At 45.8% G+C, this 26,283-nt stretch overlaps 1 protein-coding gene across 1 annotated transcript; it reads right to left on the reverse strand.

Annotated features, from left to right (window-relative positions):
• LOC129015098 (bMERB domain-containing protein 1-like) lies at positions 1–26,283 on the reverse strand. Its single transcript, XM_063654284.1, has 5 exons — positions 26,209–26,283; positions 25,519–25,550; positions 16,263–16,336; positions 2,931–3,045; positions 1–1,107 (listed from the first exon to the last, which is right to left on the reverse strand). The coding sequence occupies exons 1-5, from the start codon at positions 26,281–26,283 to the stop codon at positions 927–929; spliced, it is 477 nt and encodes a 158-aa protein (XP_063510354.1). The 3' UTR covers positions 1–926.

The raw sequence follows: 26,283 nt of genomic DNA on the forward strand, positions 1-26,283 counted from the left end.
ATCCATTTCTTATAACTGAAAGAGGCCTCACTAATACAGCAGTTAAACACATTTGAGAAACGCTGGGTCAACAAAGAAAAGACAGTTTCTTGACAGCAGGATCCATCATCACTTTAATATCCTAATGGACTTTGGGACTCTCCAAATACAGGTTCAAGTAAACAGCATTTCTCAAACTTATTTCATACAAAACCCTCTTTGCTCTGAGGATCTCATGAGGTTAATATTCTGAGACATAGGCTTCTGGCTTCTCCAGAGATTCCAGACCTAACAGAGGCCAGAGCTCCCTGAGCCTCAGTGGCTACCCAATTCCTTCTATGAAATGCACCAAACTTTGCAACTAGGGAGGAACAACTACCAGGACCAGGTACATAGTTTGCAGAGTTCAATGCAATATGAAAATGTAGGGCCCCATGTTCCAAACATATTAACAATTTCTAGACAGCAACAGGAGAACATTAAACCAAGCATGGCACCCTTCTAGGCATGAGGCCTCAGGCAACTGCCTGCAGGCCCGTGAGACTGGTCAGGCATGAGGCCCCAGGCAACTGCCTGCAGGCCCGTGAGGCTGGTCCTGCCAGCTGTCATCCCATGCTGAAATCTGATCTCTAGATCTGATCTCTAGAAAGCATTTTGTTGTGCCTCTGACGGCTCCCAGACTTCTCTGAAATGGCCTTTTTTTTTTTTAGACAGAGTCTTACCCTGTCACCCAGGCTGGAGTGCAGTGGCCCAATCTCAGCTCACTGCAACCCCCACCTCCCGGGTTCAAGCAATTCTCCTGCCTCAGCCTCTCAAGTAGCTGGGATTCCAGGTATGTGCCACCATGCCCAGCTAATTTTTGTATTTTTGGTAGATATGGGGTTTCACCATGTTGACCAGGCTGGTCTCGAACTCCTGACCTCAGGTGATCCACCCACCTCAGCTTCTCATAGTGCTGGGATTACAGGCGTGATCCACTGTGCACCTGGCCTGAAATATATTTTCTCTCTTGTAGGGGAGGGGAATGAATAATGTATATACTCACTGGCTGGAGATTTGGTTACTTTGTCTAGAGGTTTTAACTTGATTCTCAGGAAATCAGCCATTTCCTTGTCTTCTTCTTGCTCCCTGTGAAAGTAGATGGGTAAAAGAAAAGAAGATATACAGCAAGCAAGGAAAGCATCAAGGAACCAATGAAATAAACCAATAGGTTAAGCAACAGGCTTTGTGGATGGTGCATATATGTTGTTGTGTGTTATGCGTGCACAGTATATATATGTTGTATCTGATGAACCTGCTCTGAACCAGAGACACATATCAATGATGGTCTAAATGCTTACCCAGAGGTAGGTAAGTGACCCCAGGGCAGAGGCAGGGACATTACAGGACCCTGCTGGGGGGTCAGTGAGTGAGGCAGCACCTCTCCTGACCTTGTATTTTGAAGCCACCCTATTCACCTGTGCTCCCACAAAGTATGAGGCAGGTCTCAGAGAGCAAGTCACTCCAGCTCTTCCAAGGATCACCAAGATAAAGTAGGTGGGTGCAGACTTGCTGAACTGCCTTAAAGAGACAGGGTCTTTCCTTGCCACCCAGGCTGGAGTGCAATGGTGCAATCATAACTCCCAGAAGCCTTGAACTCCTGGGCTCAAGAGATCCTCCCACCTCAGCCTCCCAAGTAGCTGAGACTACAGGAGCACTCCACCACTCCCAGTTAATTAAAAAAGAATTGTAGAGATAGGAGGGTCTCACTATGTTGGGGCAGCTTGTCTGTCTGCCCAGGACTGGCATTGATAATTTCTTCTAGATCTGGAAGCAGAACCGGAGGTAAGGAGAATATAATATTTGTTGTAGTTTTTTGTGTTTTTTTGTTTTGTTTTGTTTTTGAGATGGAATCTCACTCTGTCACCCAGGCTAGAGTGCATTAGTACAATCTTGGCTCACTGCAACCTCTGCCTCCCAGGTTCAAATGATTCTCCTGCCTCAGCCTCCCAAGTAGCTGGGATTACAGGCATGCACCACCACGCCCGGCTAATTTTTGTATTTTTAGTAGAGATGGGGTTTCACCATGCTGTCCAGGCTGGTCTTGAACTCCTGACCTCAGGTGATCCACCCGCCTTGGCCTCCCAGAAGTGCTGGGATTACAGGTGTGTCAGCCACTGTACCCGGCCATAGAATATAATATTTGGATAGGAGGGAAAGTTGCTTTCTCTCATTAACTAGAAGTCCATTGCAGCATGAAGAAGGGCAGTGGAATTGCTAGTCCCAGGACCCTTGAAGAAAGGTCTCTGAGGACACAGACAATAAAGAGCACGTTGCCCTATGGGTTGGAAGGGCCTCTTTCCTTGTGAAAGGCCCTAAAAGCTTTGCTCTGGTGTGAGAAAACAAAAATCAAGAACCAACATGTACAGCTTTCCACATTTTCAACATTTACAACATATTTTTACACTGCAGCTCCAGGGCTGTGGTTATCCAGGTCAAGGCAGCAGATGCAAAGAGAAGACCCTGATACTTAGAAAAGGGCATTGGCGCCACTCAGGGGAAGGGAAAGTGGAGAACAAAGCTGGGAGGTTGGGAGGGCAGAAGTTGGGAGCAAGTCAGTTCAGGTGGCAGAGTTTCGGTAGAAACTGATAGCAGAAGTTTCAAGACATTGCCTTGAGGAGTGGCAGGATGTGAAGGAAGCTCTGCCATGTGTTATGGGATGTGACTCCTCCCTGGTCACTTCCTGGAACAACATTCCCTCAAGAGGCACAGATTGGAAATTCTCTTATATACGAAATGAGTTCTCAAGCCAGAAGGCTAGGGTTCCTTGGGATTCAGTGTCCAGAGACTGTGGGTCAAGGCCATGCCTGTTAGGCAAGGCTATGAGTCCCAGGAGCAGAAGATGGGTTCTGGAAGGAAGCAGAAGGTTGCGGTCCTACAGCCCAGTGTGTGGGTACCCGCAGTGCACTCACCGTAACCGCTTGACCTCCGCATCATCCACCAGGAAGTCTCTCTTCTGCACCAGTTTGTGGATCTTCTGGATTAGCTCATCCTCTCTCTGCTTCTGCAGTTTGGTTTTTTCTTTTTCTGGAAAGAAGACATCAACAAGGAGACAGATGAGCATTTTGGGAGGCTCAGGTGGGCAGATCACTTGAGGTCAGGAGTTTGAGACCAGCCTGGTCAACATGGTGAAACAACCCCATCTCTACCAAAAATACAAAAATTAGCCAGGCTTGGTGGCACACGCCTGTAATCCCAGCTTCTCAGGAGGCTGTCAGCCACCACCTTGGGAGGCGGGAGAATTGCTTGAACCTGGGAGGCGGAGGTTGCAGTGAGCTGAGACTGCGCCACTGCACTCCAGCCTGGGCAACAGAATGGACTTCGTTTCAAAAAAGAAAAAAAAAAACTACAGAGAGACAGATGAGAGGGTGACCACTAAAAGCATTTGAGCTGGCCAGGCGCAGTGGCTCACACCTGTAATCCCAGCACTTTGGCAGGCCGAGGCGGGCAGATCATGAGGTCAGGAGATCAAGACCATCCTGGCTAACACAGTGAAACTCCATCTCTACTAAATACAAAAAATTCACTGGGTGTAGTGGCAGGTGCCTGTAGTCCCAGCTACTCGGGAGGCTGAGGCAGGAGAATGGCATGAACCCGGGAGGTGGAGCTTGCAGTGAGCTGAGATCGCACCACTGCACTCCAGCCTGGGTGATAGAGTGAGACTCTGTCTCAAAAAAAAAAAAAGCACTTGAGCTGAGCAGCCAGGATTGATTGGAGTCCTGACTCTGCTCTTCCACCCTCTGGGTGAACTTGGAGAAGCAACTTGACTTCTTCAAGCCTCAGTTTTCTCATCTGTAAAATACACAGTGAGGCTTATAATGGGAGTAATGGGCTGGGCATAGTGCCTGCCACATGTAATCCCAGCACTTTGGGAGACCAAGGCAGGAGGATCACTTGAGGCCAGGAGTTCAAGACCAGCCTGGGCAACAGAGTGAGACCCTCCTATGTCTACAAAAATTTTCTTTGTAAATTAGCCACGTGTGATGGAGTGTTCCTGTAGTCTCAGCTACTTGGGAGGCTGAGGTGGGAGGATCTCTTGAGCCCAGGAGTTCAAGGCTGCAGTGAGTTATGATTGCACCATTGCACTCCAGCCTGGGTAACAGAGAAAGACCCTGACTGTTAAAAAAAAAAAATTGGGGCCTGGGTGAGCATGGGGAGGGAGAGCATCAGGAAAAATAGCTAATGCATGTTGGGCTTAATACCTATGTGTTGGGCTGATAGGTGCAGCAAGCCACCATGGCCCACGTTTACCTATGTAATAAACCTGCACATCCTGCGTATGTACCCTGGACGTATAAATAAAATAAAATACAATTTTGAAATGCAGTCATGTTAGTAAACGGCTTAGTGGAGTGCTCGGCCTTGGCTGAGAGCCTTCAGTAAATGGTCATGACAAAGCCAGGGGCCTCCGCAAAGGCAGGAGGTGAGAAGAGGCTCAGATAGGGGTGCTGGGAGGGAACTAGTTTTTTTTTTTTTCCTTTGGTGAGGGTAAACCAATTTACCAGAAGAAAATCATCCATGCTGATGACATTAACCCTGTCCCAAAACACTAAGTGCTAGGATGCCAAAGAGAAAAAACAAAAAAAAGAGAGAGGCCTGAAGATGAGGTTTGAGAAAATTAGAAAGCAAAAACTTAAACCCACTTGGGCTCTTTCTGCTCAAATCCCTTCAGGCTAAAAAACGTGGGACAGCTTGTCTGCCTGCCCATGACTGACGTTGATCATTTCTTCTGGATCTGGAAGCATAACCAAGGGTAAGGAGAACATAATATTTGGATAGGAGAGAAAGTTGGTTTCTCTCATTAACCAGGAGTCCACCACTGCACGAAGAAGGGCAATGGGCTTGCCAGCCACTCCCCATTCCCAGCCATTGGTGCGTTGGATGATGGTGTCATTGCTCCTGCCGTGGTAAGTCTTGTGGGTCGGGTCTGATTCCCCAAATCACTCGTCAGCACCACAGAGCCACTCCCTGCCCTCTCCAAGCATACACCAACACCCATCAACTCACCAGGACCCTGCTCACTCAGGAGCTCGTGGTGTGACTTTACTCTCCAAATAACCATTGACAGCACTCTGACTTTCCCAAGTGCCCTCCACTGCTCTCTAGATCTTAGCCAGAATCACCGAACAACTGGCTGGGCCCCCAGCATCTGCAAACCTCTGTCTCCAAGCCATTCATCCACGTCTTATGTCACTCACCAATAGAGGCATTCCCCAGCCTCAGCTGCAGCAACTCCCAGGAGAAACCACCTACTCACACAAGGGGCCTGCGTCAGCTCACAGACCTATGACTAGCCCAAGTATCCAAGTCATTGGCCAGTGCTGCTCACGTGCATGTGTGCTACATACCTTTCCCATCATCTTCCACTTGCCTACAGGTGCCACTCACTGAAATCCTAACTTCCATGGTCATGGTATTAAGAAATGAGGCCTTTGGTAAGCGAGTAGATTATGAGGGTAGAACCCTCATGAATGGAATTAGTGCCCTTATAAAAGATGCCCGAGGGAGCTTGTTTGCCCCTTCCACCACACAAGGACACAGTGAGAAGTTACCATCTATAAGGAACAGGCCCTCACCAGGCACTGCATCTGCCAACACCTTGATCTTGCACCTCCCAGCCTCCAGAACTGTAATAAATGTTGTTTACAAGCCCCCAGTCTAGAGCAAGCCACAGAGACTAAGGCACCCCCAAAGTTCGTGTGTGCCCTATTTGGAAATAGTTTTCCCCAGTTTATATCTCTTCTATTTGGAAATACTCTATTTCCAAAGTAATTTGGAAGTTGCTTTGCACATGTAATTATAATAGTTAAGCTAAAATGAGGTCATACTTATTAGCATGGACCCTAAACCCAATGACTTTTGTCCTTATAAGAAGAGGAAAGAGACCCAAGCATGGTGGCCTGTACCTGTAATCCCAGCTACTTGGGAGGCTGAAGCAGGAGGATCACTTAAGCCTGGGAGTTCTAGACCAGCCCGCGCAACACAGCCAGACCCTGTCTTTTAGAAAAAAAAAAAAGAGGAGAAGAGGAGAAGACACACAGACACACACAGGGTCATGTGAAGATGGAGGCAGAGACTGAAGTGGTGCAACTACAAGGCAAGCAATGCCAAGGATTGTGTGTGCTACTGTTAGAGTAGGTAGCCAGGAAGCCATGAGCAAGAAAGGAGAGAGGATTTCCCCCCAAGGACTGTCAGGCAACCATCAGGTGATGTCCGGCAGTTGTTAAAATTGTCTCTCTAAAATAATAACTGGTCACAGCTGGTGCCAGGGAAAGGACATCTCCCAACAGATAGAAAACACCTGAAGTGATCAGCGGCTTCCCAATGAGATCTCAGGAGTTGGGCAACTGGGCTCAAGCATGCACATTAAGAGGCAAAATGGCGGAGTCTAACTGTTATATGACATTCCTCTAGGAACACTCAACTGGTGAGGGAAAAACATCTCAAATGATCAGGCGCATGACTTCTGTAAATACACTGTGTTTGCGGCCTCTCCCAAGCGCTGGCAGGCCACTGTGCATGCGCACAACCTGCCCTGAGGAAAAAGGAAGGGAGGAGAGACATAAAACCCTGGAACATGCCAACATATAAAACCCCAAATCAAAGGTCAAGTGGTGCACTTGGATCTCTCAAGTCACCCACTTGGCCATCTTCCAAGTGTACTTTACTGCCTTTCATTCCTGCTCTAAAACTTGTAATAAACTTTTGCCCTTCTCTAAAACTTGCCTCGGTCTCTCACTCTGCCTTATGCCCACTGGTGGAATTATTTCCTCTGAGGAGGCAAAAACCAAGTTGCTTCAGACTCGTATGGATTTGCTACTGCTAATGATACAGGAGTTAAGAAGAAATTATTTAGGCAGATAGGGTAAGGAAGTCCTCACTAACGTTTTCCTTTTAATGAAAAGCAGCCCCGAAATCATTTTCTTTTCTAACAAGGAGCAGCCGGTAAAATCGAGCTGTGGACATAGTCAAGGGAGCTGGAAGCTTACACAGGTGAATGCTGGCAGCTGTGCCCATAGGAAAAGGCTACCTGGTCTAGGTATGTTCAAAATGGTGGCTCCACGCTCCCTTCTCTTTGCCAGCCATGTGTACAGTAAGGAGAAGACAACATGGCACCACCCAAGTGTAAAGTCCGTTTGCATAATAAGATTAGTTGATTAGGGTGGAGCGGCCAGCCTTCCCCACGTGCTATGTAAATGTCACACCTGCTCCAACCAATCTGTGGGCCCTATGTAAATCAGACACCACCTCAAGCTTGTCTGTAAAATTTGGTGCACTCCGCCACAGGCCGGAATTCCCATTCAGGGACTTCTTGAGAGAGACAGAGAGAGGTGTTCTCCTTTCTCTTTCTTTTGCCTATTAAACCTCCACTCCTAAACTCACTCTTGTGTATGTCAGTGTCTGTGTCCTTAATCTGCTTGGAGAGAGACAACGAACCTTGGGTATTTACCCCCAGTCAACAACACTATTTCACTAACACTACCAGAAGCTAAGAAGAGGCAAAGGAGTCTCCTCTAGAGCCTTAGCAGGGAACAAGGCCCTGTTGGCACCTCGATTTTGGATGTCTGGCCTCCAGAACTGAAAGAGAATACATGAGAACTGAGAGAGAATACATTTCGGTTGCTTAAGCCATCCAGTTTGCACCAATTTGTTAGGCAGCTCTGGGAAATGAATGTAATGCCCTAGGGCTTCAGGAGATTCCACTGTCCTTCCAGTAATTGTTTGTTTTGTGCTTACATAAGCTTGGATGGGTTTCTGTACCTTTCAGCCAGACTAATCCTTGGAGAACCGTGAAATGAGAGAGTGGAACAGGCCTGGTGGTTCCTAACCCTCACTGCTCATCACAATCATGTGCGAAGCTTTAAAAATTGCCAATGCTGGCCAGGCGCGGTGGCTCAAGCCTGTAATTCCAACACTTTGGTAGGCCGAGGCAGGCAGATCACGAGATCAGGAGGTTGAGAGCATCCTGGCTAACACAGTGAAACCCAGTCTGTACTAAAAATACAAAAACAAAATTTGCTGGGCATGGTGGCAGGCACCTGTAGTCCCAGCTACTCAGGAGGCTGAGGCAGGAGAATGGCGTGAACCTGGGAGGCGGAGGGTGCAGTGAGCTAAGATTGCACCACTGCACTCCAGCCTGGGCGGCAGAGCGAGACTCTGTCTCAAAAAAAAAAAAAAAAAAATTATTACCAATGCTCAGCTGGGCATGGTGGCTCACACCTGTAATCCCAGCACTTTGGGAGGCTGAGGCAGGTAGATCACCTGAGATCAGGAGTTCAAGACCAGCCTAGTCAACATGGTGAAACACCGTTTCTACTAAAAATGCAAAAATTAGCTGGGCTTGGTGGTGGCGCACACTTATAATCCCAGCTACTCAGGAGGTTGAGGCAGGAGAATCACTTCACTTGAACCCAGGAGGCGGAGGTTGCAGTGAACTGAGATCTTGCCACTGCACTCCAGCCTGGGTGACAGAGCAAGACTCCGTCTCAAAAAAAAAAAAAAAAAAATTACTAATGCTGAGATGGATCAGGTGAGGCAGGAGAATATGGTCTGGAGGCAGGGAACCTAGGGCCAACTTCCTAGAACTAAATCAAAAGAAAAACCCCAACTTTCCACACCTAAGTAACAAAAGGACTGGAGGCTACTCCCTTTGCAAACCCTCCTCCTTTTCTGTGTGGCAGATGAGAAATTGAAAGTAAATCTGATTGGTTGCAGAAAGCAACTGCAAAAGCTTTCTGCAACCAATCAGACTAATTGTGGGCCACTACTTCATTTACATAGGGTGTACACTAAGTAGCCAATGGGAAACCTCTAGAGGGTATTTAAACCTCAGAAAATTCTGTACTGGGGCTTTTGAGCCCCTATGCTCAGGCACACTCCCGCCCTGTGGAGTGTACTTTCATTTTCAATAAATTTCTGCTTTTGTTGCTTCATTCTTTCCTCGCTTATTTTGTGTGTGTGTGCATTTTGTCCAATTCTTTGTTCAAAACACCAAGAACCTGGACACCCTCCACCAGTAACACAGGGACTCCCTTTTGGGGTCTGTGGGAGCCCCCCCACCCCAAGCATGGAAATAAAGGAAAATCTTGAGTCCCCTCAAAGGAAATTCTAGGCACCTAGCTAGCCTTGAAAAGTCAATAAGCAACTTATTAGTAAGAGGGTAATAGTAGCCTAAAACAATAGCCAAGGAAGTTAGAATCTGGAGATGTTTTGTTTTCTATAGAAACTGAAGATAAACATCTTAGCATATATGTCTGAGTTGTTTTTCAGAAACCCAGGACCCTACCAAATGGATCCACTGGCATATAGATGTCAGATAAGGGAAGAATAAGGACTGAATTCTGACCATCTTTCCTTGTTCTAAGTGTCTTCCAGAGAGGCCTGGAGGGAGTCACACCCATGGGCCAGGCCTGACATTCTTTTCTGCTGACCCCCGATTTTTATTATTTTTATTATTTATTTACTTATTTATTAGAGGCAGAGTCTTGCTTTGTCACCCAGGCTGGAGTGCAGTGGCACAATCTTGGCTCACTGCAACGCCCCTCTCCCGAGTTCAAGCAATTCTCCTGCCTCAGTCTCCCGAGTAGCTGGAAGTACAGGCAGGCACCACCACGCCCGGCTAATTTTTGTAATTTTAGTAGAGACAGGGGTCTCGCCATGTTGGCCAGGCTGGTCTTGAACTCTTGGCCTCAAGCAATCTGCCCACTTTGGCCTCCCAAGATGCTGGGATTATACACGTGAGCCACTGCACCTGGCCTTGACCCCCGATTTTTAAACAAAGCTTCTCTTCCGTAACCAATTGCAAATTAGAAAATCTTTCAATCTACCTATGACCTGTGAGCCCCAGCTTCAACATATGCAGCCCTTTTAGGCCAAAACCAATATGTAATCTCAATGTATTGGTTTACAATTTTGCCTGTAACTTCTGCTTGACTGAAATTTACCCCTGCCTTTAAAAACCCGCACTGAAATTGCCATTGCAAAATTATAACAGACAGTGAAAGAGATCCAACCTAATCAACTCCATCTTGCTTCTAACCTCCAAGCTGTCCTTGTTCATTACTGAGCATAGGCTGAACTAACTTTGGGAGGAACTTAGTTTATCATTTAAAACAAAGATGATAACAGCCTTTTCCCAAAACAAACTCCCTTCTTGCCTGGGAATTAGACTGCATTTGTAGGTGATACAGTTAGGCTTTGTGTCCCCACCCAAAACTCATCTTGAATTATAATCCCCATCATCCCCACGTGTCAAAGGAGAGACCAGGTGGAGGTGACTGAATCACGTGGGCAGTTTCCCCATGCTGTTCTCGTGATAGCGAGTGAGTTCCCATGAGATCTGATGGTTTTATAAGGGTTGGGCAGTTCCTCCTGCGTTCATTCTCCTTCCTGTCACCTTGTGAAGAAAGTGCCTTGCTTCTCCTTCACCTTCCACCACGATTGTAAGTTTCCTGAGGCTTCCCCAGCTATGCCGAACTGTGAGTCAATGAAACCTCTTTCCTTTATACCCAGTCTCGGGCAGTTCTTGACAGCAGTGTGAAAATGGACTTAACAAATTAACCACAAGATTAGGAATTATGATTTAGGAATCACACAGCTGGAGGCTACAAGATGCTGACCCTCCCCAAATTACTCTTGAGGATAACACCACTATTGTAAAACCCAAGATCGGTGCTTGAGATATTTTGCAGACCCTGCACTTGATGGGTCAGTGGGCACCACCCAGACTGATAAAGTGGCTCATCTGATCTTGTGGCCCCAACCCAGGAACTGACTCAGTGCAAGAGGACACCTTCAGCTGCCTGTGATTTCATCTCCGACCCAACCAATCAGCACTGCATACTTACTGCCCCCCCACCCCCCATCCACCAAATCATCTTTAAAAACTCTGATCCTGGGATGCTCAGGGACACTGATTTGAGTAATAAAACTCCAGTCTCCCTCACAGCTGGCTCTGCATGAATTACTCTTTCTCTATTGTAATTCCCCAGTCGATAAATCAGCTTTGTCTAGGCAGAGGACAAGGTGAACCTGTTGGACAGTACATTACCTATAAGCCAATTGAGGAGGTCAGGCTTGGAGCATTAGCTGCCCAGTCCTCCTTGCTTGGAGCCTTGCAAATAAACTTCTTCCTTTTTACCACTGCAAAACCTTTGGGGAGATAGCTGGTCTTACTGTGCCAGGTGAGCAGACCCTAGTTGTATTAGTCCATTTTCACATTGCTGATAGAAACATACCCGAAACTGGTTAATTTATAAAGAAAAAGAGGTTTAATGGACTCACAGTTCCACGTGGCTGGGGAGGCCTCACAATCATGGCAGAAGGCAAAAGGCACATCTTACTTGGCAGCAGGCAGCACAGAAAATGAGAACCAAACGAAAGGGGAAACCCCTTATAAAACCATCAGCCTTCATGAGACTTATTCACTACCATGAGAATAATATGGGGGAAGCTGTCCGCCATGATTCAATCATCTCCCACCAGGTCCCTCCCACAACACGTGGCAATTATAGGAGCTACAATTCAAGATGAGATTTGGGTGGGAACACAACCAAAACATATCACTAGTTGGGTTCTATTACAATGCCAGAGTCCAAAGCCAACAATGCTAGATCAATTGCATTGGGGTTTCTAGTGGGCGGTGAATAGACTTTGGTAGTTTTCCCTCATTCCTTTGTTGTTTTATGTTTGACATTTAACTTTTTTTTGGTAACAGCTTTATTGCAATATGATTCACATACCATGCAGTTCATCTGTTCCAAGTGTATTTGCAGAGTTGTGCAACCATCACCACAATCCATTTTAGAACATTTTAATCACCCCCAAAAGAAACTCCATACCCACTAGCTGTCACTCTTTCAATTAGGAGAGTCTATTCACTCATTTATCTTTAGGACCTGCACAGTGCTGGGCACCTAGTAAATACTCACGAAAGCTAGAAGATTCAGTTCTACTGTCATTGCACACGCTACCCTTACAACAAGACTGTGTCGAAGACCCCTACCCCTTGCCTTTGTTATTTATGGGATATTCACAACAACCATGCGGGGTAGTATTATTGGCCTCATTTTCCCAAGGAATTCAAGGCTCAGAGAAATTAAGTCGTGAACTTTCATGAAGTTCACCTGCCTGCTAAGGCTGAATTCAAACCCAGATTGCTGCACCCTAATTACTAAAGTAGTAGTTCTTATGTGGGGGCTGTAAGCTGCAAGGTGTCTGAGAAGGTCTCAATCAATCTGGAGGTTTATTTTGCCAAAGTTGAGGAGGCGCCTGGGAAAAAGAGACACAGGCAGCAGTAGGATCCCTGGCCTGTGCTTTTTCCTGCAGAGGATCTTAAGGACTTCAATATTTAAAGGGGACAGAGAGGGCAGGAAGGGGAGGATTGCATTCTCTGGCCCTCAGTGAATCTGCATTTTACATAGGATAAAGGAAACGTGGAGTAGAGGACGAAGTCAAATGTGCATTTGTCTCTGGGTGGGCAGAGGGACGATGATTTATAGTCTTGTCTTTGTCCCCTACCTGTGAGGATAAGCTGTTAATTTACATTGACAGGGTGAGGGAGGCCCCTGGGAAGATAGGTGGCCTTTTATCTTGCAGCTATCTGTTTAGGAAAAAAAGAAAGGCAGTTTTGGCTGGGCGCGGTGGCTCACACCTGTAATCCTAGCACTTCGGGAGGCTGAGGTGGGTGGATCATGAGGTCAGGAGATCGAGACCATCCTGGCTAACACGGTGAAACCCCGTCTCTACTAAAAATACAAAAAATTAGCCGGGCATGGTGGCAGGTGCCTACAGGCTCCCAGCTACTCAGGAGGCTGAGGCAGGAGACTGGCATGAACCCGGGAGGCGGAGCTTGCTGTGAGCAGAGATCGCGCCACTGCACTCCAGCCTGGGGGACAGAGCGAGATTCCGTCTCAAAAAAAAAAAAAAAAAAAAAGGTAGGTTTTTGTATGACTCATAGTTCCCAAGCTTAACTTTTCCTTTTGCTATAGTGAATTTGGGGTCCTGGGACTTTATTTTCCTTTCACAGGGCAATGTTCCATGCCCCCCTGACCTCACTTGGGGTACATTCAGCAACATCTGTACATCTGTAGACATTTATGGTTGTCACTGTCAGAAGGGTTTGAACTACAGCGACACCATCTGGAATAGGGGCTGTGTAAAATAAGGCTGAGACCTACTGGGCTGCATGCCCAGGAGGTTAGTCATTCTAAGTCACAAGATGAGATGGGAGGTCGGCACAGGATACAGGTCACAAAGACCTTCCTGATAAAACAGCATCAGTAAAGAAGCCTGCCAAAACCCACCAAAGCCAAGATGGCGATGAAAGTGACCTCTGGTCGTCCTCACTACTCATTATATGCTAATTATAATGTATTAGCATGCTAAGGGGCATGCCCATCAGTGCCATGACAGTTTACAAATGTCATGGCAACATCAGGAAGTTACCGTATATGGTCTAAAAAAGGCAGGAACCCTCAGTTGTGGGAATTGCCCACCCCTTTCCCAGAAAACTCTTGAATAATCTACCCCTTGTTTAGCATATAATCAAGAAATAGCTATAAGTACAATCAATCGAGGAGCCCAAGCTGCTACTCTGCCTACTGAGTAGCCATTCTTTTATTCCTTTGCTTTCTTAATAAACTTGCTTTCACTTTATGGACTCGCCCTAAATTCTTTCTTGCTCTTGGTCCAAGAACTTTGGGGTCTGGATCAGGATCCCTTTCTGGTAACATCACTATTGCAAGGTAGCGGGGAGGTAGGTTGTGCTAATGGCATATAGTGGGTAGAGGCCAGGGATAAAACTTAACCTCCCACAAGACACAACACAGAGCCCTGTACCCCCAACAAAAAATGATCAACCCCAAAGGAAGATATTGACATTTGTCAACCCCAAATGTCAATAGTTGAAGGTTGGGAAATGCTGCTCTAAGGCTCATCATGCTGCACTTGTAGCTCAGTCATAACTGCCACTTATGGGCACCCATTGTGTGCTGGGCCCAGTCTCTTTCTGCTAACTTGGGGGCTCCTTGAGAGTGGAGAACCTTTCTCTGTTCATCACTGCAAGCCCGGCTCCTAGGTTCAGGGCTTGCTGCAGAACAGCCTCTTGGGACATAGTTATTGAATTGACAGCATGGCAAAAACATTCAAGTCAAGGGTAATGGTGGGTGCTTATCTGGCCTATTTGAAAACACCTTTGCAAAAATGATAACAGTGAGAAAATTAGGACAGTGAAAGGGATCTGATCTAACCAACCCCCATCTTGCCTTTAACCTCCAAACTGCCCTTAATCATTCCCAGGTTTAGGCCACGCTAGCTTTGGGAGACATTTAGTTTATAGTTTAAATGATTATAACCTTTCCCACCAACTAAACTGCCTTTGTAAAGCTAATAAAAGGTCCCCATGTTAGAAGGATAGGAAGAGGTTGAATTCTGCTAAGGCAGAGACATAAATGACTACAGTCATTATTCCAGAGGTCACAAGATTCGCAACTTCCCCAATGACTCCTGCAGATAACATCACTATTGCAGAACCTAAGATCAGCGTTTTGAGATATCTTTTCAGGTTTTGTATTTCTGATGAATGATGATCCATGTGGACCTGCCACCCAGAAGTGGACTTAGCACCCCTGAGAACCATTTTTCACACACCTATGATTGCATCCCCAACCAATCAGCAGCATCCACTCTGATATAGTTTGGATGTGTGTCCCCACCCAAATCTCATATTGAAATGTAATCCCCAGTGTTGGAGGTGTGGCCTGATAAGCGGTGATTGGATCATGATGGAGGTTTCTCATGATGGTTTAGTACCATCCTCCTTGGTACTGTCTTTGTGATAGTGAGTTCTCAAGAGATTTGGTCATTTAAAAGTGTGTGGCACCTCCCTCCTCACTCTCTTGCTCCTGCTCTGGGCACATGACATGTCTGCTCCCTTGTCTTCTGCCATGATTATAAGTTTCCTGAGGCCTTCCAGCAGCTGAGCAGACACCAGCATCATGCTTCTGGTACAGCCTGCAGAACTGTGAGCCAATTAAACTTATTTTCTTTATAAATTACTCAGGTATTTCTTTCTTTCTTTTTTTTGAGTCGGAGTCTCGCTCTGTTGCCCAGGCTGAAATGTAGTGGTGAGATCTCACCTCACTGCAACCTCCACCTCCTGGGTTCAAGCAATTCTCCCACCTCAGCCTCCTGAGTAGCTGGAATTATGGGCACCCGCCACTACCCCTGGCTAATTTTCGTATTTTTAGTAGAGATGGGGTTTCACCATGATTGCCAGGCTGTTCTCAAACTCCTGACCTCAAGTGATCTGCCCCCTCAGCCTCCCAAAGTGCTGGGATTACAGGCATGAGCCACCATTCCTGGCCTGCGACTAGTATTTTGATAAGGGTAAGCCCCCCACAGAGGGCAACTAACCCAGCCTGATGGGCAGGGGAAAATTTTTTGGAGAAGATACCAAATAAGTCAGGCATTAATAACTACCAAATCTGGGGTGCCTTCAAAGTTAGAGTTTGTACACACTTCATCTGTTTCCAAGTAGGATAATAATGGTCATAATTGCTAATATTTACTGGACTCTTGAGGCCAAATATCAAGCTAAGCACTTAGTTTGCATCATCTCATTGATTTTTATGATATTTAATTTAATTTAATTATATATTTTTTGAGACAGTGTCTCGCTGTGTTGCCCGGGCTGGAGTGCAATGGCACAATCTCAGCTCACTGCAACCTCCACCTCCCGAGCTCAAGTGATTCTCCTGCCTTAGCCTGCCGGTTAGCTGGGATTACAGCCGCCTGCCACCACACCTGGCTAATTTTTGTATTTTTAGTAGAGATGGGGTTTTGCCATGTTGGCCAGGCTGGCCTCAAACTCCTGACCTCAAGTGAGCCACCCACCTCAGCCTCCCAAAGTGCTGGGATTACAGGCATTAGCCACCGTGCCCAGCCTCTTTATGATATTTATACTCAATGAATTAGGCCCTCTTACTATTACTACCCAGTTTTCAGAGGAGGAGAAATTGAGTCTCAGAGAAGTACAGTGACTTGTCCAAGGACAAGAAGGTGACCAGAATTCACTAGGACTTGAACCCAGGTCTGCCTGACTCAAAGTTGTGTTTGACACATGCAGTCAGGGAGCCCTGCATTGCAAGAATGAGGCTCTGTCTTCCAGACCCAGGCGTACAGATGGGCCAGGCTGGGGGCCCCCAAGCACCTGCTTAGCACAAGGTGAAGTTGCAGATGTTTACCTGGGATGGCGACCAAGTTCTGCAGCTCCTGCTTCAAGTCCATGATGTCCTTGAAGAGCTGGATGTCATCCATCCTAGGGAAACAGGACACCACCAACAGCAGGTTACATCAGCAGAGCATTACACCCTGAGCATCACCCGGTTAACACAAAGAAGCTGTTAAAGGTGGGTTATCTTTTGAAGAGGCCATACATGCTCATTGCAGAGGTTTTCCCTCAAAAGGAAAAAGCCAAACACTGCTCAATTATCCCACCACCTAGAAACGATCAATTACTGTTTTTTGTTTGTTTGTCACAGAGTCTCACTCTGTTGCCCAGGCTGGAGTGCAGTGGCATGATCTCAGCTCACCACAACCTCCGCCTTCCGGGTTCAAGCAATTCTCCTGCCTCAGCCTCCCAAGTAGCTGGGATTATAGGTGCCTGCCACCATGCCCAGCTAATATTTTTTGTATTTTTAGTAGTATTTTTAGTAGAGATGGGGTTTCACCATGTTGGCCAGGCTGGTCTTGAACTCCTGGCCTCCAGTGATCTGCGCACCTCAGCCTCCCAAAGTGCTGGGATTATAGGCCTGAGCTGTGGTGCCTGGCCATCAGTCACTGTTAATAACACCTCGATAGAGCTCCTTCCAGTCTTCATGTACCTGACTTTGGTTTGCTTATATGAGTGGGTTCATATGGCATATTCAGTTTTGTTTTTCAGCTAAAGTTTACATTTTTAAAACATTACAGATATTCATAACATAGAGGAAAGCCTCCTTCTGTCCTTCAGAGAGAATCATTGTCAACAATTTCATATGTATTCCTCTGGATTTTTTAAAACATTATTTTTATTTTGAAAATGTTTAAAATTTTTTTTTTTTAATTTTGGAGATAGAGTGTCGCTCTGTTGCCCAGGATGGAGTGTAGTGGTGTGATCATAGTTTACTGCAGGCTTGAACTCCTGGGCTCAAGAGATCCTCCCACCTCTGCACAACCCCTCCCAACCCCAGCCCCTACGCAGCAGCTGGGACTACAGACTAATTTTTAAACAGTTTTTTGTAGAGACAGGGACCTCACTATGTTGCCCGGCTGGTCTTGGATTCCTGGCTTCAAGCAATCCTCCCACCTCAGCCTCTCAAAGTGCTGGGATATAGGTATGAGCCACTGCACCCAGCCTCCTCCAGATTTTAAAAAAATGCATATGCTTATAATATCATATACGACACCATTGTTATTGTACAAAAATTTTTTGCAATTTGCTTTTTTCAATTTAATAATCTTTAATAGTCTTGATCATCTTTCCATATCAGTATATGCAAATCTCCACATTTTTAGTGGCTGCATAGTATACCATTATATTGATATACAGTCATCTATTTTATTTTTATTTTTTAAATTTATTTTTATTTTTATTTTTTTTAGACAGAGTTTCACTGTATCACCCAGGCTGGAGTGCAGTGGTGTGATCTTGGCTCACTGCAACCTCCACCTCCCAGGTTCAAGTGATTCTCTGGCTTCAGCCTCTAGAGTAGCTAGTAGCTGGGATTACAGGCATGAGCTACTGCACTTGGCTGATAATACAGTGGTCTATTTAACTTTAATTTATTTAACTATTCCCCTATTCATAGACATCTGGGTTGTTTCCTAACACATTTCTAGGATAGATTCCTAGAAATGCAATTGCTGGGTCTAGTGACATGAACACTTACATTGTAGTAGGAATTTCCAAATTGCCCTTCAGAGAGATCGTGCGTGACATTACCAACAGTGTGGCTGTGGGGGACAGTGGTTGCTGGCTCCTGTCGTCTCAGTAATTGGGTTACTTTTGCAACCCAGTTTTGCATTACACATTATAATTTTGCATTACACATTATGGTTTTGTGTGTGTGTTACAAAAATTAACTCATCTTGCTGTAAACAATATTTGTAATGGCTGTCTGCAATTTCACAAATGAGATTCATCGGGATTGTGCTAATTACACCCTCATCTTGATTACTAAGGCTGGCTTTTCAGGTTTGAGCAATTTTGGCCACTGCAGGATGAACATCAGTTCCTCTAAGGCTTTTTCTCCATGCTGGATTATTTGGGGTTTAGATTCTCAGAAGTGGAACCACTAGCTGCTCCTGACAACTATCCTAGGAAAAGCCAGAGGACAGAAATTATATTTTCATTTTGCTCATGCGGAAACAGGTAAAGAAGCTCAACTGAGTACACACAGCTCATGGAGTAGGACCAAAACTAGAAATCGGCCCTTCGGAGTCTGAGTCCACTGATCTTTCTGCCTCATTCCTCAGCATCTCCATCAAGGGCTGGGGCTGCTGACTCCTTTCAGCAGTGCCATCTGTAGACCGGCATGGGGCCCTGTCTTAGTCTGTTAAGTGTTGCTATCAAGGAATGCCTGTGGCTGAGTACTTTTTTTTTTTTTGCATGAAGGAATATAAAACTATTTATTAACCACTTTTCACCAGTATTTACAATAAAGTAAACAATATACAGTTGGATAACATTCTGATTACTACAAAGTTGTTCTTCCTGGCTTTTGCTGAACCAGTAAAGCAAACTGAAGATTGAGCCTACATGTAAGGAATGAGTTGGAGTAAAGAAAAAACATGCAGGTCAATAGGTTAGATTACAAAAGGTTGTTCACACATTTATGGCAGCAGGTCCTAAACTGCCAACATCTCTAACCGTCTGATTAGGTTTCTATGAGTCAAGTCTTATATAATCCATTTATCATGACCTTTTAGTCAACGTAGCAACAGGGATTTCAATATTTTGTTAAGGAATGGCCCAGTAGGGAAATTTTTTAATGTTCACTTAACTTAGTTTTGTTTAGCTAGTTAAAACACACTAGCATTTGTCTAGTTTCCTCATCCGGATGAGGAAACCTGCTGTGATGGCAGTGATAAAATTTTTCCTTTCAGGAATTTTGCAAATAAACTAATTATAGATGCTTTAAAATTATCCAATTTAAATTGTCCTATTTAGAATTACTTATTTCACTTGAAATGTATGGCTTCAGGAAAATTTTCAATTTAACTTGAAGTGATTATCTCTTATTTTGCTCGGAATAATGGCATCTCAGAAATATGGGTTTACCTGTGACTTTTTTGTTTGGGTGAATGCTTAAAAACAAAAAAAAAATTACATATGCATTTTATGGATACACACACAAAAAAAACACGTAAAAAATCTAAAATGGTCCTTAGGCTTATGAGAACACAAGTTTTGATTGAGTAATGACTATGGACATTGCCCCCAACATTTAGAAAAGTTGTTCTTTAATGAAGAGGAAATAATATCTTTATAAAGACAAGAGGTTTATTTGGCTCATGATTCTGCTGGCTGGAAGATGGGACATCTGGCATGGGCCTCAGGCTGGCTACACTCATAGAAGGTGGAAGGGAGCTCACGTGTGCAGAAGTCACAGGGCAAGAGGGGAAGCAAGAGAGAGGGAGAGATGCCAGGGTTTTTTTTAACAACCAGCTGTCCAGGAACTAAAAGAGTGAGAACTCACTCACCCCCACCTCCCAGGAAGAGCTTAATCTGTTCATGGGGGATCCACCACAGTGACTCAAACACCTCCTACGGGACCCTATGATGTAGTTTGGATCTGTGTCCCCACCCAAATCTCATGTCGAATCATAATCCCCAGTGTTGGAGGAGGGGCCTGGGGGGAGGTGATTGGATCATGGGGACAGACATCTCCCTTGCTGTTCTCCTGATAGTGAGTGAGTTCTCATGAGATCTGGCTGTTTAAGTGTGTGTAGCACCTCCCTCTTTGCTCTCTTGCTCCTTCTCCAGCCATATAAGACTTCCCTGCTTCCCCTTCACCTTCCACCATGATTGTAAGTTTCCTGAGCCCTCGCCAGCCATGCTTCCTGTACAGCCAGTGGAACTGCGAGTCAATTAAACTTCTTTTCTGTATAAATTGCCCGATCTCAGGTAGTTTAAAAAATTTTTTTTCTGGCTGGGCACGATGGCTCACGCCTGTAATCCCAGCACTTTGGGAGGCCGAGGCGGGTGGATCACAAGGTCAGGAGATCGAGACCATCTGGTCTAACACGGTGAAACCCCGTCTCTACTAAAAATACAAAAAATCAGCCAGGCGTGGTGGCAGTTGCCTGTAGTCCCAGCTACTAGGGAGGCTGAGGCAGGAGAATGGCATGAACCCAGGAGGCGGAGGTTGCAGTGAGCCAAGATCGCGCCACTGCACTCCAGCCTGGGTGACAGAGCGAGACTCTGTCTGAAAAAAAACAAAAACAAAAACAAAATTTTTTTTTCTTTATAATAGAGATAGAGTTATACAGTGTTGCCCAAGCTTGTTTCCAACTCCTTGGCTCAAGCGATCCACCCACTTCAGCCTCCCAAAGTGCTGGGATTACAGGCGTGAGCCACCGCGCCTGGCCTCAGGTAGTTCTTTATAGAAATGTGAGAACAGACTAATTTCAGCATGAGACTTGGGGGAGAAAAACATAAAAACCACAGCAAGGCCCCTTGCCTTTTGCCACTCAAGAACAACTCATGCTGTCCATTCTAATGCCAGCATCCCAGTTTCAGGACAAGAGGCAGGAATGCCTTGCTTCAGCCTGCATCTCTTGTTGCCAGAGGCACGCCAAGCATTTTTCAAGCCCTGCCCTGGAATGTCCTAGCAGGTGACAGCTGCCTCGAATGAGCGTGGACTTGCCAGGAGGATACAGACTGTTCCCGTGGGTTTCTATCAGCGATCGTTCAACTGGAGAGACTCCAGGTGCTTTTGCAGAGATCAGGCTACATCAGGGCAATCTTGGTCCCCAGGAACATTTGGCAATGCCTGGAGACATATTTGGTTATTATAATTGTGTGTGTGTGTGGGAGGGGTGTGGTTGCTACTGGCATCTAGTGGGTAGAGACCAGGGACACTGCTAAACATCCTACTGTGCACAGAATAGCTCCCACAACAGACAGTGGGCCAGCCACCATGTCAATCACACTGAAGTTGAGGAATCTTGGATTCTAACCACAGAACTATCAAATTATTGATAATTTTTGAGAGGTAAGAGAGGAGAAGATGGAGAAAGGACAAAAGGAGAGACAGGCAGTGATTAGGAGGCAGAGTTTTGGCACCAAACAACTCTGGCTCAAAGGGTCATGGTACAGTAACTTCCTTTTCTGTCTCACCTAACTCATTTTTAATTATTTATTTATCTATTTTTTTTTTTGGAAAAAGAGTTTTGCTCTTGTTGCCCAGGCTGGGGTGCAATGGCACGATCTTGGCTCATTGCAGCCTCTACCTCCCGGGTTCAAGTGATTCTCCTACCTAAGCCTTCCAAGTAGCTGAGATTACAGGCATGCACCACCAGGAACAGCTAATTTTTTTTTTTGGATGAGATTTCACCATGTTGATCAGGCTGGTCTCAAACTCCTGACCTCAGGCAATCCACCTGCCTCAGCCTCCCAAAGCGCTGGGATGATAGGCGTGAGCCACTGCACCTAGCTATCATGTTTTAAATAGGAATGATGGCAGTAGTATTTGCTGGGATTATTATGCACGTTAAGCATTGAGCACAGTGCCTGGGACCTACACGGTCAAATGCCCAGTAAATGCTGTCTACTATTGTTATGTTTTTTAGAGACAGGGTCTGGCTCTATCACTCAGGCTGGAGTTCAGCAGTGCAATCATAGCTCACTGCAGCTTCGAACTGCAGGGGTAAAAGGATTTGCCTGCCTCAGCCTTCCAAGTAGCTAGGACTTTAGGCATATGCCCCTACACTCACCTAATTTTTAAATTTTTTGTAGAGACAGAATCTTACTATGTTGGCCAAGATGGTCTAGAACTCTTAGCCTCAAGCGATCCTCCCATCTCAGCCTCCCAAAGCACTGGGATTATAGGCATGAGCCACCACCCTTGGCCTTTACTATTATTATCATTAGCTGTGAGAAAGGAGCAGAGAACGGCTGGGTGCGGTGGCTCACACCTGTAATCCCAGCACTTTGGGAGGCCGAGGTGGAAGGATCACTTGAAGTCAGGAGTTCAAGACCAGCCTGGCCAACATGGTGAGACCCTTTCTGTACTAAAAATATAAAAATTAGTCAGATGTGGTGGCACATGCCTGTAATCCCCAGTTCTCAGGAGGCTGAAGCAGGAGAATCGCTTGAACCTGGGAGGCAGAGGTTGCAGTGAGTCAAGATCATGCCACTGCACTCCAGCCTGGGCAACAGAGTGAGATTCCATCTCAAAAAAAAAAAAAAAAAAAAAAAGGCCGGCATGGTGGCTCACACCTGTAATCCCAGCACTTTGGGAGGCTAAGGTGGGCAGGTCACAAGGTCAAGGGATCAAGACCATCCTGGCCAACTTGGTGAAATCCTGTCTCTACTAAAAATACAAAAATTAGCCAGGCGTGGTTGGTAGTGGGTGCCTGTAATCCCAGCTACTCAGGAAGCTGAGGCAGGAAAATACTTGAACCCGGGAGGCAGAGGTTGCAGTGAGCTGAGATCGTGCCATTGCACTCCAGCCTGGCAACAGAATGAGACTCTGTCTCAAAAAAAACAAAAAAGCAGCAGAGAAAAAAGGAAAGAGAAAATGATGTGGAAGAAGCACTATTTCTGAGGAATGGAGCTAACAAGTAAAACCTGTTTAAAAATAACTTTCAGTGCTTATACTCTTCTTTGTAAAAGTTTTTATTTTTATTTATTTACTTTATTTTATTTTGAGACAGAGTCTGGCTCTGTCACCTAGGCTGGAATGCAGTGGCACAATCTCAGCTCGCTGCAATCTCTGCCTCCTGGGCTCAAGCCATCCTCCCTCCTCAGCCTCCAGAGTAGCTGGGACTACAGGGAGGTGCCACCACACCCGGAGAATTTTTTGTATTTTTGGTAGAGACAGGGTTTTGCCATGTTGCCCAGGCTGCTCTCAAACTCCTGGACTCAAGCGATCCACCCATCTCAGCCTTCCAAAGTGCTGGGATTACAGGCATGAGCCACTATGCCTGGCCAATAAAAGTTTGTAAATGGCATTTTTATCTGATTGTAGCATGGATCCCTAATCATTGTAGAAATTTTGGAAAATACAAACAAGTACAAAGAAGGAAGATGAAAGTACGCAAAACCTTGACCTACATGTAGCAGAGGCCACTTCTACTCCGAGGGTTCTGGTGTATTTCACAGCAGTCTTTTTCCTCCATGTAACCTAAGGGTGGTGGGCTTGCCCTGGGGGCCTTTGCCTTGGCCCTTTGTCCACCTCTAGGCTGCCCTTAGCATGTCACTGAATCCTCCCAAAAGATCCAAGCCCACAACCCATTGACAAGCGAGGTGGAGCTCTACAGAATTGCTGACGGGAGTCATGCTGCAGGACTTCATCAGCGTCCCTATGAGATGGCTGTGTTTTCCTCATGCCTCATCCCTTCTCTTTCTCTCTACCTCCTCTGCACACCTCCCACCAAAGGAGGACCATGAGGTCCTAAATCAAGCTTGTCCAAATCAGGCCCAGGATGGCTTTTGAAGGTGGCCTAACACAAATTTGTAAACCTTTTTAAAACATGAGATTTTTTTTGTGTGATTTTTTTTTAAGCCCATCAGCTATTGTTACTGTAAGCATGTTTTATGTGTGGTCCAAGACAATTCTTCCAATGTGGCCCAGGGAAGACAAAAGATTGGACACCCCTGTCCTAAATCACTCAGCTCTGTTCTTCAATTTACAAACCCCAGCTGGCAAAACCAAAAGCTTCATGGTCCTTTGGACATCCTTCCAAGAAAGAAGCTTGTCCCCCAACCCCAAGCTTTCCATCAGGGTTGGGTGTCCATTCACGTAACTAAAAATCAAGTCTTTTTCTGGAATATGGAAGGATGGGTTCTGCCATTAAGGCAAACAAGAAGTCAGCATTTATGGAACATTTACATGTAAATGCACTTTCTGTGCATAAACTCTTCTGGACCCTCACAGCAGTCCAGGAAGACAAACATTGTTTTTAGCTCCATTTTACAGATGAGTACATGGAGGTTAAGCAACACACCCAGAGTTCTGTACTGGTAAGTGGCCTTCCAGATTCAGCCCTAGCTCCTGCTCTTGACAATTTCACCGTGTTGTCTCCTCTCCATGTGGCTCCATGAGCGGCAGCGGGCATGATTGGTTGTAGACCTTCCCCTCCCCCTTTCTCCCAGAGCTCTGATTTGTCCAGGAGGCAATGTGCCCAGCCTTGATGGAAGCCAGTCACAGAATCCCATTTGCTTTGGCCAGACACGCACTTTTCCAGGCTCTCTTGCAACTGGAGGTAGCTATGACATCTACTCTGAGCCAATGAAATGTAAGAGAACAACTTTTAGCAACCATTACCATAGTCACATATGTGTCATAGTGCCATATATGTGACATATGACTTATATGTACCATAATGACATATAGTGACATATATAAGGAAGCTATTGTGGGGTTTAGTTAAATACCATTTGGCTGCTTGACTTTTAGCTATATAAGTTTTAAGATCAGCTAGAAGTCAGTGGTTAAAAAGCAAGCAAGGCAAGTTTAGTTTGGTGGGCTTAGAGAAAGCCCTTAAGAGAAAGTTCGCTTGGGCAGGCTTCTGGGAAGGATAATTAGGGCCTTTGGTTCTCCCCCGTCCTGGTCCTAAGCTCCTACAGCCACTCATGTGAGGATGGTGAAACCGAACACTAACCTGATTAAGCCCACCAAACTTAACTTGCCTTGCTTGCTTTTAACCACTTACTTATAGCTGGTCTTAAAACTTATATAGCTAAAAGTCAAGCAGCCAAATGATATATACCTAACCCCCTCACTGGCTTCCTTACATATGTCACTATATGTTATTATGGTACATATATGTCATATGTCACATATGTCACTATGACACATATGTGACTATGGTAGTGGTTGCTTAAAGTTGTTTTTCAGGACTATGGGGGCAGCTCGACCAGTTCGAACCCGTTGAGATCAATGACCCTTCAACTGAACCTGTGCAAATGCTGGAGAGGTGACCTTTTGACGTCAGAGGGCTCAAAACTCCCTGAGATCATGCTAATGCTGCCATTTTCTAAACATGCATCCTATGAAGATCCAGGAAGCTTGGCTATGTATATGCGGATTGCCAATGACCTCATTTTTCCTTGCCTCCCATCACCTTTCCCCACACTTTAGACCACCCTGCTCCTTTATTCCATAAAGATCCCTAAATTCCATATTCAGGGAGGCAAGTATGAGACCTTTTCTCCTGCCTCCTTGCTTGGCTGCATTGGTGTGAATAAATTCTTTTCTTTTGCCAAATCCATCATAACAGCAATTGGCTTACCACGCATGGGCAGAACGGGACAGGTTCGCTATCTAGGGCAGAAGGGAGGAGAGGAAACAGCCAGACCCTTGATAGCATCCTGGGGTCACCCCACTGACACTCGGGCCACCTGCATCTGGACTGCTTATCAAGTCAAAAATTTTTTTTTTTTGAGACGGAGTCTAGCTCTGTTGCCCAGGCTGGAGTGCAGTGGTGTGATCTCGGCTCACTGCAACCTCCGCCTCATGGGTTCAAGCAATTCTCTGCCTCAGCCTCCCGAGTAGCTGGGATTACAGGCATCCGCCACCACGCCTGGCTAATTTTTGTATTTTTAGGAGAGATGGGGTTTCACCATCTTGGCCAGGCTGGTCTTGAACTCTTGACCTTGTGATCCACCTGCCTCGGCCTCCCAAAGTGCTGGGATTACAGGTGTGAGCCACCGTACCCAGCCTCAAGTAAATATTAAATGCCCTTATGACTTAAGCAGTGTGAACAACAGACTTGGTTTGCCTGGGGCTGCCCCAGTTTCTGCACTGCAATTTCCAGATCCTTGGAAACCTCTCAGTCTCAGGCAAACAGAGACAGCTGGTCACCCAAGATTTAAGACACTAGTCATCGGATGCTGTGTTACTTGCAGCTGAAGACATTTTCACAGATACATGTGTGTGGATAGGTGCATTTTTAATGCGTATTGGATCAAGACATACCTACAGCTGTCCCGCTCATTGCAAGCATGACATCGTGATGATTTTCCAATGCCATTAAATCATATTGTTCAAAAGACAT

Source organism: Pongo pygmaeus, chromosome 18, assembly GCF_028885625.2.
Source record: "Pongo pygmaeus isolate AG05252 chromosome 18, NHGRI_mPonPyg2-v2.0_pri, whole genome shotgun sequence".
NCBI classification, from domain to species: Eukaryota; Metazoa; Chordata; class Mammalia; order Primates; family Hominidae; genus Pongo; species Pongo pygmaeus.

Coding starts and splice junctions, on each gene's coding strand:
- LOC129015098 (XM_063654284.1), bottom strand. CDS start 26,283: ATGTCTTTTGAACAATATGATTTAATGGCATTGGAAAATCATCACGAT. Junction 16,337..25,518: donor TCCCGTTCTGCCCATGCGTG/GTAAGCCAATTG, acceptor CTGTTTCCCTAG/GATGGATGACATCCAGCTCT. Junction 3,046..16,262: donor GAACTTGGTCGCCATCCCAG/GTAAACATCTGC, acceptor TCTTCTTTCCAG/AAAAAGAAAAAACCAAACTG.